Below are 13,796 nucleotides of genomic sequence, written 5' to 3'. Positions count from 1 at the left end.
AAGTAAATAAATAAATCAATCAATCGATAGGTAAATAAATAAATAAATGAAAATTGATAAACAAATTAAAAAATAAAGAAAAGAAATAATTATATATAATAAATCAATATATCTAGAAGTTTTAAAACACCTAATTAGGACGTGTCGTTCAATTGGCCAACGATATGAGGAGCATTACGTTTGCGGGCATTACCATTACATTTGCTCGCAAAAATCATTACGTTTGCGCGCAGCTTTTGATTACAATTGCGCACGTTTATTTGACAGGTAAATGTGTAATGAAAGTCAATTTCAGAAGGACGAGAGATAGCTCTTAGCCAATCAAAATAACGTAATATAATGAAACATACATGCAATGTAATTTTACATATTTGATTGAACATTTATTTTCAAGTTCGACTGAATTTTATTTGAATGGCTTTGTAATAATGTCAGATTTGATAGAAATACATGTGCAGTATATATAACAAATCGTTTTGTTTAAAGCAGAATGTAAAAAGACATATACAGATAAAGTGGCGAACAATTTAGGTTTGTAAGCTTTAATCATTTGAAAAATAAGTAATAAAATATTTCAAAAATGTATATGTAGAATAAATTAATTAAATTTGACACTCATTGTGAAGGGCATGCATATAATCATTTCCCCAAAATAAAGAAATCAAAATTCTTAATGAATGTTTTTATAAGAAATTGTGTGTGGGTTGATACCAGTGCTGTTGGAGGTTTAACTATGGGTATCACATCCACAGTAGTCTGAACTTCTGTGTTGGCGCCGTAGCGGAGGGGCATAAAGTGTTATCCTTGTCGTCCCGAACGTCCCAAATGTTCTTCAGCTTGGTAATTTATTTGGCATATAACCTATCTGTTCGAACAATGTCCAGACGAAAATCGTTTATGACGCGCAAAATCATAGACATGATGCCTAATACGGTTTTTTTATAGTTTTTTTTTTATGTATTCATTTTGGAAATCCACAAAAATATAGTAACATGTAGCTTCTTCAAATCTTAACATTACGATTAAATATTGTATAAATGACACTATTGTGGCTAGTCATTAAAACAGCTACTAAATTTCCCTCGACAAGTAAATATTTAAAGTTGAAAAAGACAGAATATGTTCTTCATTAACTCTCATTTTGAATTAAAAAAAAACCATCATTAAATAAATATTCCTAGATAAAATCGACAAACTTGCATATTTTTAGTATTTTCTTTTCTTAATTTAAACATAGTGAAATGATAGCCCATTATAATAGAAATTAGTTTCTTTGGTTAATCATTCGATCATATCGGATCTGATTATTTAAGGAAAACTATCTGAAAATGATTATAGATATATAAATAAATTTTGACCTGATAATTATGATCTTTCTCAAAGTTAAGCACTACTATATTTAAAGTAATTTATACTTAATTTACTAAAACTATAAAATAAATGTAAATATCAAGATCCATAAAGGAATGGAAATCAACATTGTATATCTATGTAAACGATTAAACTTGTAAATAGATAAATAAATATTTGCTTACTGCTACCGCATATGCTACTGCTTGTTCTATTCAAGTTATTATAACTACTTTCTAAAACTGCAATTTCATATACTTCCCCTCTCTCTTGGTTATAGCTTGTGGTTGTTAATAGATACTTATATCTAATATTACAGGATTAACGTATATATACACACCTTTAATTCTCAACAACCAAATTTCATTGGTATAGAGATCTAGAGTATAAAGCATTAATCAGGAAGTGGATAATATTCTTCCTGTTTCAATTAGAACAAGGCATTAACAATGAATAAGTATTCTTTAATTTACCATAATTGTCGATACAGTTACAGGGGAGGTAATGACGTTGCTAACGTAAATTGTTATTTTCGCGACGTCGAAATATGACTTATCGGGAAAAGATTCAGTTTTCGACTGATTTTTATCATTCAAACTGATTTAACTTGAAAACAAGTTCATGGACCCCTCCTTTTTAAAATGCCATTTGTTTGATTACGCGAGAAGATTATGTGTGCCATTTTTTTTTATGAAAACGTAAATAGTGCAATTTTTTTAAATTTGATAAATATAAAGCAAAAAATTATGTTTTTTCTACATTCATGAACATTTGATAAATATGAGTTATTTCTGAATTTCTTTAATTTTTTTTTTTATTATACTTATAAATAAAATACAAAAAATACAAATTGTTTAACTAAACACAATTTGTGTTTATCGTTTAAAACAAAAAAGTTATGTCTTCTCTCGAAAGGGGAAATACGGCCACAAATCGGAATTTTGAGCAAATATACAAAATTTTGACCTCATGTTACTCAAAAAGTAGCACATGCAGGTATATTTTATTACATATTTGATTTAAACAGGTAAAAAATAGTCTATATGGAAATTTCTCAAAATGTAAATACGGTATCAAAACTATTGGCCTTAACGTCAGAAAACAAACTGTTTGATGAACCATAAATTACCACCTTAAATATTATCAAAAATTGACAGAAAACTGAACTCAACTTGCTAATGTTTTGTAGAGTCTTTTAATGATAGTTTCAAATAAAAATGATTGTCTCGATTCAATATCTGTTCACTTTATTTACAGTAGGTGTCACATGTACAGCAGAATCTACCAACCTTTCCATAGCACCTGATATAACCTTCTTTTTAGATTATTTTGTTGCTCAATATCTATTGTTTAGGATTTGTCAGTGTGTCTCAGCTTCAGTGTTTGAATGTTTCTTTGATATCTCCCACTTCTCGTTTACTCATTTTATAAGTTTTGGGATACAGAGAACATCTCTAAGATTTATGTCTCAAAGATCATTTTAACTTCTAAATTGATTTTGCCCTGACTTAACGTTTTAAAACTAACAAAAATGAAAAAGACTTTCCTAAGACTAATTTATAAAGTTTTTTTCCAATAAGGCGAATAATACATTGAAGTTCTGTCTATGTATACATTTTGTATTTTATTGTACAATTGATACTGAGTGGATACAGTATAGTGAAACAAAACAGATTATAAGAACTGAAAGTGTCCCTTAGAGGGTATATATCTCAGTGTGCAACTTTGGACCTGACGAAAATTTCAACATTGGGAAAAATGGGTCTCTATTGAGCCAATTTCAAAAAAGTCTTTCCAAGATCCAATGAACTAAACTTGACAGATAGTTTCATGTGACGACTAGTACATGCCAATATTGCAAGCGGAAATAGAACGAAATTAAAGTAATAAAAGATTTTGATTTCTATATCAGAAAAGATGATGGCAAATGAAAACAAACCACGAAGAACGATCTTTAGAAAGTCTCATGTCTTAATCTTAAGTAGGAATCTGATGTACAGTAGTTGTCGTCTGTTTATGTAGTTCATACGTGTTTTTCGTCTCTCTTTTTTATATAGATTAGACCATTTGGTTTCTCGTTTAAATGTAATTTTAGGGGCCCTTTATAGCAGTTGCTGTTCGGTTATTATAAATTGTTACTTGGATGGAGAGTTGTCTCATTGGCACTCATACATATCTTCCTATATCTTCTGCTTGTCTTGTTTTGAATTTTTTGTCAGATTTTTGAAATCCTCTGTTTTTATCCATTTGAATGCCTCAAAAAAATTTGCCCATTGACCCCCCCCCCCCCCCCCCCCCACGCCATATTTATCTTTTTATAAATCTTTTACATGAAAAATTATAAGCCATTTGTAAAAGTCTTATAAAATCCTATCTATTTTTAATAATTTTTGGAACTTTAACTTGTCATTGATAAAGCTATCAAAAATCAAGAGAGAACATTTTCCCGCCTAAATTTTAATTGCTAATATCTGGAAAAAAGCACTCCTCTTTATTTTTTGTTGCTTCTTTGATTCCTTAATAAATCCCCTATCAATATATACTAGTGTTATGGAAAGCTATTTATTTTGAAACTGAGTAGCGATATCTTTTTTTTTTTTTTTTTTTTAAACAACATAAATAAATATTTATTTCAAATATTGGCTTGTTACAATACCATTCAGGAGTCCTTAAGATATCTTATGAGTTTAGTTATTGTGAAATTCATACTTTTGCTGTGCGGGAAAAGTATATATGCACATCAAAATGTCTGGTCAATTTTCATTTTAAGATTGCAAATATGAAAGGGATTTTTTCTACATTTCAGGATATAAAGAGTTGTGTGTAAAGTTACTTTCTACGATAAATGCTTTCCAGCAAAAATAATTATGCCTTCCTCTACTAGCAATGTTATATACTGATATCTTGGAATTAATGCAAATTTTTGCTATGAAAATGTTTTAAAACATTGAAACTTGTTACAAAATGTATTCAGTATCTATAGTATAGTATCGAAATATTGTACAATGCCGCCTGGTCCTTATAATATCAGATAACACATGTAAAACATTTTTTTTATTCATGTATCATTGTATATACGACCCGAATGATGTAGAATCCACACATTACACTAATGGATTATATGAAATGTATTAAGTTAATTGGTAAAGAAAGAAGTTCCTGTTAAGGAATGACTTTCACTTATAATAAGACGTTTTTGTCTCTATACATTAGTGCTGACATGTAGATGTAAATTGATATACTCCCTGGTCGACTTAAACATGACAGTAAATTTGTTTTAAATAATAAACATTGGATCCATAAGTCGATAGTTTGACCAATAGAAAAGTTCCGATTGTTTCTCCCTGAATTAGGAAATTCTATATTTATTTTATGTTAAGACAGTTTTCTCCTCTTCGGCATGATGGTATTTATCAATAATCTCGTCATCCTTAATTGACATCTCAATTTCCTTAATCACTGGTTTATTGTAACGGTTCGTTTTAAAGCAAACATTACAGAGTTCTGTAAAACCACCAAATATCAGTGATAAACCTGAAAAAGGGAAGAAGAATACTATCATAGATATAAATAAGATGGCAGAGATGTACAACAAAAATAAGACTTCCCTCGAACTGGAAACTAGTACAGTAATAAGTAAATATAGCATGTACTGATGTCATATTATAAGTCTTTCAAAGACTATTTATATATGTTCGGTAGTATGGTACACTGCTCCCTTTGATCTTGGTCGTAATCATAAATACATTTGTTTTCCCTGTTTATAGATTGACATTTGACTTTAACAAAAAGATGAGTTGATATTTGTAATTTATACCTACTATTTCATTGATTATTAAAGACATACAATCTTATATTTCAGAAAGGTTCGGTCAATACTTTTGTTTTTGTCTTTTTCAATTGTATATTTGTTCTCTGTGTTTTTCTCCCACTGTAACCGATCATAAAACGAGTATATTGTAAATGTAACCAGATGAATTCCCCAACTACATGTATATATTTTCTGTATTCGTACAGACTTTGCGTTTGAATTGATAAGCGACATGTGCCTGTATGAGATTAAATCTGCTTGTAGAAGAATGTCATGATAACCTCTGACAACACTCTCCAATCCTGTTATATCGGTAAGCTTAAGCTTATAACCAAACTGAAAAAATAGAAATGGATTGATAGAATGTTAAAGCATTCCTGTAGCTAGAATGTGATGGTTAAGTAATTTTGTTCAACGTTTTGGTCTACATATGCAGAGGAAATTGTTGTTCAAGAAATTATTGCTTGGTGTGATCTTTGGTGGTGTTCAATATTTTGGTAATTTCTGTTATCCTTTTCAAGTATTATCAATATTTTACCATAGATGCTTTACAAAGGTAAATATACAAATTGTTGTTGAAGCCAGAACCAAATTGCTCATACGTTTGTATGTATTATAAAGTAAACAATATATTTGTATCGATCTGATAAGTTTAGCCCGATTCAACAGGTTTGTATAGTTTGTACTTTGTTCTGTTTTACCTTGATCTGTCCCAATTTAGGGGTAGGGTGGTTTCAAGCTGTCACATTTTTTGTGTACCTGTCAAAATCAGAAGCCTGTTATTCAGTGGTTGTGATTTGTTTGCTGTAAATTATACTTGTTTTTCTCATTTAATTTTTGGTAAATAAATCAGGGAATTGATTTTCTCGGTTGAATTTTAAAACATTTGTCATTTCTAGGCCACCTAATAGATATAGCCTGCAATGCGGTATGGGTTCTACTCATCAATGAAAGCCGTACAGTAACCTAATATTGCAACTCTTCTTCATCATTTGGTCTATGCTGGATAGTTTTCTCATTGGCAATCATATTTTATCTTTTTATTTTTATGTGATCATTCATCATTCGTTTTAAATATCCTAAACTTTGTAAGACATATATACCTGCTATAATAAACGATGTTGCGTAGCTACCACCATTGTCAACGATAACACCTAGAAAATATTTAAGTGGTATAAGATGTTTATAAGTGAATACACATGTTTCGATTATCTTATTAATTAATATTGGACTTTATTAAATTTTCACGAAATAAAAAAATATAGAAAGCCAAAAACATTTTAAGGTCATATCGTGTTATTATGTTCACTCGAAATTGTATACATAATTTGTTTCTGCTTTTGATTTTGACAATAAATAAACCAATATATGACAAATGAAGAATACTTCTGTTTTCACGTCAATTGTAAATTTCAAATGCTAGTACCTAATGGAAAACTGTTACAACGAATGTCGTTTCCGGTTTGATATATAAATTCTTCAGCAATCATATGCATAACAGTTAATTTTAAAATATGTCAATTTAAAAACTCAATCCTCTTTAAATAGTTTAAAGTACCTGTAATATTTGAAGCAAAGACAAATAACTGAAGTACCTGCTAAAGGTGGTCCAACTAATGATCCAATTCCTATATAGGCCATAACGTAACCAGTTCCTTGTGCAACGTGGTCAGGTCCAGTCAATCTAAAAACAATAGAACTAATAACAACATAACAGCTGCCAGAATTCAGTCCTAACACTATAGAATACATCATTTTAGCATAGTGAATTTTGATGAATAAAGGCACTACAATGGTGGCAGCTCCGATAAGCGAGTACGTTCCAAAGAATATTATATCTTCACTAACATCTTCACTGTTTGTTGCCATTCCTAGTAACACTCGTCCAATACAGCTAGAAATACCTGCTATAGATAAATACCAAGATACTTCTACTTGTGTGGAATCATTTTCAATTGCATATGCCGGGAAATGTAAGTAGATAAGAAAAATTCCAATATTGAAGAACACTCCCGATATGCATACAAAAAACAATGGTATGTTTTTCACAACGGTTAAATCACATTCACAGCAATTTTTACGTAACTTTCTTTTTCTATTTTTTTCCATTTTACTAGTAACTTCCAATCGCGACGGTCGTAGAACTGCTCCAACGACGCAAACATTGAAAGATAGTCCAGCGTAGAATAGAAAGAATCCATTATATCCATACTCGTTATAAATCATCTGATAAATAGGACTTAAAACAAATGGACCAATCCCACAGCCTGCCACAGCAATACCGGTTGCTACGTTACGTTTCTTTTCAAAGTTAAAAGCTATAACAATTAATCCAGTTGTAAACATCAGACCTACGCCAAGACCTACGAAATATATAGGAAACGTGTGTACAAGAAAGATGCAAAATCAAAATACAATATTTTGTTATGTTTGAACTAGTCACTCTTAGAAAATGGCTTAGGTTATGTTTTAACCAGTCATTCTTAGAAAATGGCTTACACACAAATAAATTGCAAAATACAAATACAATATTTAGTTATGTTTTAACCAGTCATTCTTAGAAAATGGCTTACACACAAATAACTTGCAAAATACAAATACAATATTTAGTTATGTTTTAACCAGTCATTCTTAGAAAATGGCTTACACACAAATAACTTGCAAAATACAAATACAATATTTGGTTATGTTTTAACCAGTCATTCTTAGAAAATGGCTTAAACACAAATAACTCTAATAAGCATTACGATCTAAAACAAAATTATGTATATGTTGTCGTTATTATTAGCGCCATGAAGGTTCTTAAAAATTATCAAACATACTAAATACTGTTATGCACATTAGCTAGCATAACACACAGAGGACGAATACCAAACTCGAAATAAATAATTAGATAAACCCAATGTTCTTGATATAGTTTCATGCTAAACAAGAATTTGGAATTGTACAAAAAAGATTACACATTGTTGAGGAATATGTGTTGACGCCAAACAAAACAGCAGGGTTGTCTTTTTAAATTGTGTTGACAATGTATAAGTATTTCCAAAAATAATGTATCAGTATAATATTAAATGTGTTTACAACTATACGTTTTAAATGCAATTGCCATAAAAAAAATTCTTAAATCCAAGTATTTTCATCACTTTTGAGTTATTATACTGTGAATCTTAAAGAAAAAGGTCGATGTTTATACATCACAGTGAAATATATGTAACCGACAGGTGTATATGTAATATATTTCAAAGCTGATTTTTCAATAAACACATAGAAGCAACATTAGGGCTTAAGTATTCTTTACTATCCTACATTGTGGTAATTGTAAGAATTTATTATTTTACATAAAACATTTTAGGGTAATTGCATATTTTTTTGTAAATATTGTTCTGAATGGAATATGTCATAGTACATGAGGTTGCTTTTACACAGTTTTGTTATTTACATGAAAAATAATATTCACCAATCATTAAAAAACACAGTTTCTCTTTAATTGCATGACAAAATAACAAGACCAATATGTTTAAAAATTCTTCGCTTATTATATTTCCATGTTCATAGGAAATTACTGTCAATACCTGCTAAAACACCAAAAATTATGAATGCCAGTAGTATGTTGTTTACAAATGCTGTGACTACTAGCGATGTCGTCATGAGGAGGGATCCCATTATCATAGTAACTCGACAATCCCATCGTCCAATGCAATAACTGGCCAACGGTCCTGGAATAGACAAGGATATTGTTTAAATTCCTGCTAAAACTCCGAAAAATAGAAATGCCAGTACTGTTGCCCGAAAATAGAAATGCCAGTACTATGTGTTGCCCGAAAAATAGAAATGCCAGTACTATGTATTGCCCGAAAAATAGAAATGCCAGTATTATTTGTTGCCCGAAAAAAAGAAATGTCAGTACTATGTGTTGCCCGAAAATAGAATTGCCAGTACTTTGTGTTGCCCGAAAAATAGTGAAATGCCAGTACTATGTGTTGCCCGAAAAATAGTGAAATGCCAGTACTATGTGTTGCCCAAATGCCGTGATAACCACTGATCTTGTCAATAAGAATTATCATATTATCATGATAACCTGATAATCCCTTCGTACATTGCAATAACTGGCTAACGGTCCTGCACCAGAAAAAAACACATTGCATGTCTTTGTCAATAAACACAGGATATAATTTAAGAAAGATCATATTATGAACATATAACTGCGCAGGATCGGATAGTTACTATGCAATATATATATGTTCCTTCATAATATGTGTTCTCGTATGACAATATTATAATATCAATGTACAATCATACCATACAAAAGGTATGATTTGTTGATGTGTGTAAACTGTTTTAATTATAAAATCCTTATGAACAGGATTGCAAAAATGACAACAAAATATTACGGCAGACGATTTGGCACATTTGACGACGAGGAATTGATGTAACAATGTGGAAGCAATTAACACTGAAAAATATGTAGTTGTGCTAAATATGAACGAAGCTACTTATGCCTCCGGGTAAAAAAAAATAGTGTTTTGAATGATTTTACATTTTCTAAACTGTAAATTTACAGCAAATGAATAAACAATATGGTATCATATTAAAACACAGAAGCGCTTCCTACTTTGCTAGTGATATTATCGTTGATGAAACGTTCACAAGCGGTGAGAATAATCCAGTAGTTTAAGTTATGAAAAAGCTCATGAGAATATCAGGATTACTATTTTTTTATTGCTAATATAGTAAGCAAGAAGGATACTTAGTCTACATGTGATTCGTGAGTGGTGTTAAAAATTAAAACAGGCGGAAGGTTAATTAAAGTTGAAGATTGCACTTCTGTAAATATAGACGATGCAATTTCCCGTAGAAACTCGTTTTACAACTAAAACTGTTCAACTTTTGCCATAAAATTGGAAGTACTTTGTTTCATGTGTATGTGAGTCATATTCTAATCATTTATATACCAGTAACTTTTAAGAGTTTATACTAATACTACAATCATGTACTATCCCTCCCTTTGCTTTGGATCTTAGTCAGATTCAACTTGTCCACTATATATATTTGTCTTTATGTTGGTAACATTATCAAGTTGTGTCTCTAGGAAATGAAACACAAAGATCATACTCGGGAAACCAGTATGTAAACTCAACAGAGTATTAATGAATATTATATTGCAACCCAAAAAGAGTGAAAAAGCTGTATTTACAAAGTGCAAACTGAAGCGTATTGAGGACCCAACATTCCAAAATGTTATACTTAGTACGGCTAGGGCAAGCTATACCTTGGAATAGATACACCTTAACGCGTCGAATAATTCATTTTTTTTTAACAGAGAACTTACAGAGAGTTAAAATATCTAAGATAATGCTTGTCAGCACATAAGAATAATATCTTATTAGTATTAAATTTTTAAACTTATCTTTTCACATTTTTCGACATGTACATGATGTATACGATAGATATTTAAAAATGAATTATTCCCACCAACTTCAATATATATTTACTATTAGAGGTCGGTCATTTAAAGACGTATCAACCGTATCATATGCGTTGACGTATCCGCATCTGCAGATATACCAAAAACAGTATATATGATCCCGAGTTTTAATTTTATGTACTTTCAATAATGCAAATAGGCGACTGAATAATTTCTAATGCACAAATTTACAAAACAATTAGGAAATATCGAGATTTTGTGGAATAGGTAACCCGACTTTTAAAGATATTCCGGATAGTTGGAACAGTTTACATTCATGATAGGAGTGAATACAGTAAAATTGGTTGCCAGTTTGTGTATGAACTTGTTTTCACGTAAAACCAAATTGTTAATTGACAAATAGAGTGATACTCAGTACTTTTCTATTAACATTTATGATAAAATCGCAAATGAACAATATTCAAAGTTCCTTACATGTATATAAGTAGTACATTTGATTTTTTTTGTGTTTATTCATATAAGATCTTGAAATATTTTTTTAACTAGATTATCAAAAGATTGTGTACGATATTCGTGTACCTGCCCTTCATTGGCTCCCTTTTAAGGGCATGTAAAATAGTTGATAGAATCCCCCCCTTTTTTTTTTAAACACCACTATCACAAATATTAAAAGTGTATGTTTGATTGTTTCGAAGAGATTCCAATTGTTTTTTTTTTAAATGAAGCATGGTCTTATTAATAAGCTCGGGATCACATAATAATTTTGGATATATCTGCAGATGCGGATACGTCAACGTATACGATACGGTTGATACGTTTGTAAATGACCGACCTCTATTAACGCACTCGTGTGTGATATAAAATGGTCTTAATCAACAGACTTTATACTAGGTAGACAGATTATTAATAAAATGTAATGAAACGATCAATAATCCATGTGTTAAAAAAATAAGTGTACTATGACAAAATATGCATACGATGAGAAAAGAAAAATAGGTCAACGGTTTCTTGATGTTAATAAAAAGATGAATGTAGTTGAAATAACAGGTACATCTCATTCTCGCTGACACATATATATATATATGTAAATAAAGACAGCGTCTAGTCGACTAGCATTCTTATAAAATATCTACGTGTTGTATTTCAAAGGACAGCTACTCAATAATTAAAAAAAAAGTTTATTTATGTTCAAATTAACTTTAGATGACCTCTTTCCATCAATTAGCTGTTATAGTTCAGACTTTAAACATATTCATGAAAATTATACAGCAATTTACAGAAAATAAGACATTATTTAGATAAAACATTTTAAAGATTATAACAATATCATATACTTAATAAGTTTCAAATATAAGTGCATCATTTCATACGATGCAGAGACACTGTTGCAAGATAGTAAAATCATTCTTTTTATTCAGAATACAGTTAAAGTTATAAAACTGAAAGATCGCTAACAGGTATGTACTACAAAAACGAATATAAAACACTGGGAAATTATGACAAAACAAATAACTATATAATTGTACTTACATTGATGCTATCATCACTTTCAATTTCATGATTTCATACAATAAGTAACCTCACTTGAATAATAGTTGGAAGACAAAAATAGAAATGAAAAACGTATTATTTATATATACAATTATGTAGAGTATATAAACATAAAATCATTTACCTGTCAAGCTAAGGAGACATATAAAGCTAGCACTAATCCATGACGTTAAGGTTATATCCTTTTTGAACTTTTCTAAAAATATGATATGAATAAGTCCTATAGCATAGAGAGAAAACCCCACTAAACAATTCTCTACGAAAGAAGCCACAAGTATAATCCAAGCCCACCCTCTATCTGGATTTGTCATTGACATTTTGCATTCTCGTATACAAAATTTCAAATCATATTCACAGTTTTTCATTCATTCATTAGTGACGAAAGTGATAAACCAGATTTTAAAATTACTATGTTTGCCAGCTCAGCCATGATAAGTTATACATATTGATTATGAGTGAGAGATATAAGTGTGATGCAGTCATCCAATACAAAATATATCATGTAATTGTTATTGAAGGTCGTTTCAATCATGATAATGTTGTGCATGCTATTACTACAAGCAGCTGAAGCACACTTGCTTAATTTATTGATCAATATATGAGTATTTGTGTAAAATGTGTAATCAACATTGAAAGGAAATCATGAGAAAACGGAAAGGTGTGAAATGTCGTAAAACTGTTGCAGATAAATAGTTGACATATGATTGTACTAAAGAATATTGAATTTGTGAAATGTCTAATATCAATATCATTGCAAATCTTTCTTTTTTGTTTATAGGTCAAACTAAATATTGTTAATAGATTTTTTTTGATAACAATAAAATTCTAACTGTAAAACATATGATAAAATGTATATCAACTTTGATGCGAAATCTGCATGGTTTCTTTTAATATTTTGGAAGCCAATATCGATTGTAGGGAAAACCTTCTGGTGATAATTAGCAATTTTGAGCTATGTCGTGTAAAAACGTATTAATTTTTGATTTTTGTTTCATGGAACATTTGTCACATCATTTAAGTTCCGGATAGAAACTAACATTTTGAAATTGACATGCGAATCTGAGATACAAATTAATTTTGATTGTAATATGTAGAGTTACGGTTTTAGTTTTTGCATGATAATTGTGACGTTGCGAATATATCAGATAATACATTTAATATACATGTTATACACAGATTTGATGAATTTACACTGTTTTAAAATATAGAGAAATGTCTTTTGAGTATTTGTATTTTGTTATGTAGTAAAAATAAATCATGTGAACGGAGAACAATTCTGACTTTTAGAGGAATTTCGTTTTTTCAAGAACTCCAAAGAATTTTTCACATTAAATAAAGGCAACAGTAGTATACCGCTGTTCAAACTCATAAATCCATGGACAAAAAACAAAATCAGGGTAACAAACTAAAACCGAGGGAAACGCATTAAATATAAGAAGAGAACAATGACACAACACCGAAACGCAACACACACAGAAACGGACCAAGCATCAGACAAAATCCCACGAGAATAACACATGTAACATCTAAACCAAATACATGAATTTGGGATAAACAAGTACCGTGCCACGTCTTATCTTTATATCTCAAAAATAAGAGAAAACAAACGACACAACATTAAAATGCAACACACACATAAACGAACAATAATATAACAAT

At 30.1% G+C, this 13,796-nt stretch overlaps 1 protein-coding gene across 2 annotated transcripts; it reads right to left on the bottom strand.

Annotated features, from left to right (window-relative positions):
• Positions 1-4,411: 4,411 nt before the first annotated feature.
• On the bottom strand, positions 4,412-12,642 carry LOC134680930 (monocarboxylate transporter 12-like). 2 transcript variants are annotated; one of them, XM_063540241.1, is made up of 5 exons: positions 12,262-12,640; positions 8,734-8,877; positions 6,757-7,524; positions 6,265-6,315; positions 4,412-4,884 (listed from the first exon to the last, which is right to left on the bottom strand). In XM_063540241.1, the coding sequence occupies exons 1-5, from the start codon at positions 12,500-12,502 to the stop codon at positions 4,721-4,723; spliced, it is 1,368 nt and encodes a 455-aa protein (XP_063396311.1). In that variant the 5' UTR covers positions 12,503-12,640; the 3' UTR covers positions 4,412-4,720. The 2 variants fall into 2 exon arrangements, with proteins under 2 accessions (XP_063396311.1, XP_063396312.1); XM_063540242.1 differs by lacking the exon at positions 4,412-4,884 and adding an exon at positions 5,327-5,497 and having other exon boundaries at positions 12,262-12,642.
• Between the last annotated feature and the right edge of the window lie 1,154 nt (positions 12,643-13,796).

This window comes from Mytilus trossulus, chromosome 8 (genome assembly GCF_036588685.1).
Source record: "Mytilus trossulus isolate FHL-02 chromosome 8, PNRI_Mtr1.1.1.hap1, whole genome shotgun sequence".
Classification (NCBI taxonomy): Eukaryota; Metazoa; Mollusca; class Bivalvia; order Mytilida; family Mytilidae; genus Mytilus; species Mytilus trossulus.
The sequence above is the reverse complement of the archived record's forward strand: the minus strand, read 5'-3'. Positions and strand labels throughout refer to the sequence as shown.

Bases quoted from the DNA above. Each gene is read 5' to 3' on its own strand.
- LOC134680930 (XM_063540241.1), bottom strand. From the start codon at position 12,502: ATGAAAAACTGTGAATATGATTTGAAATTTTGTATACGAGAATGCAAA. The intron at 6,316-6,756 runs GTACTTCAGTTA...AATATTTTCTAG, and splicing joins AGTTGGACCACCTTTAGCAG to GTGTTATCGTTGACAATGGT. The intron at 4,885-6,264 runs GTATATATGTCT...TCCCTTTTTCAG, and splicing joins AACATCGTTTATTATAGCAG to GTTTATCACTGATATTTGGT.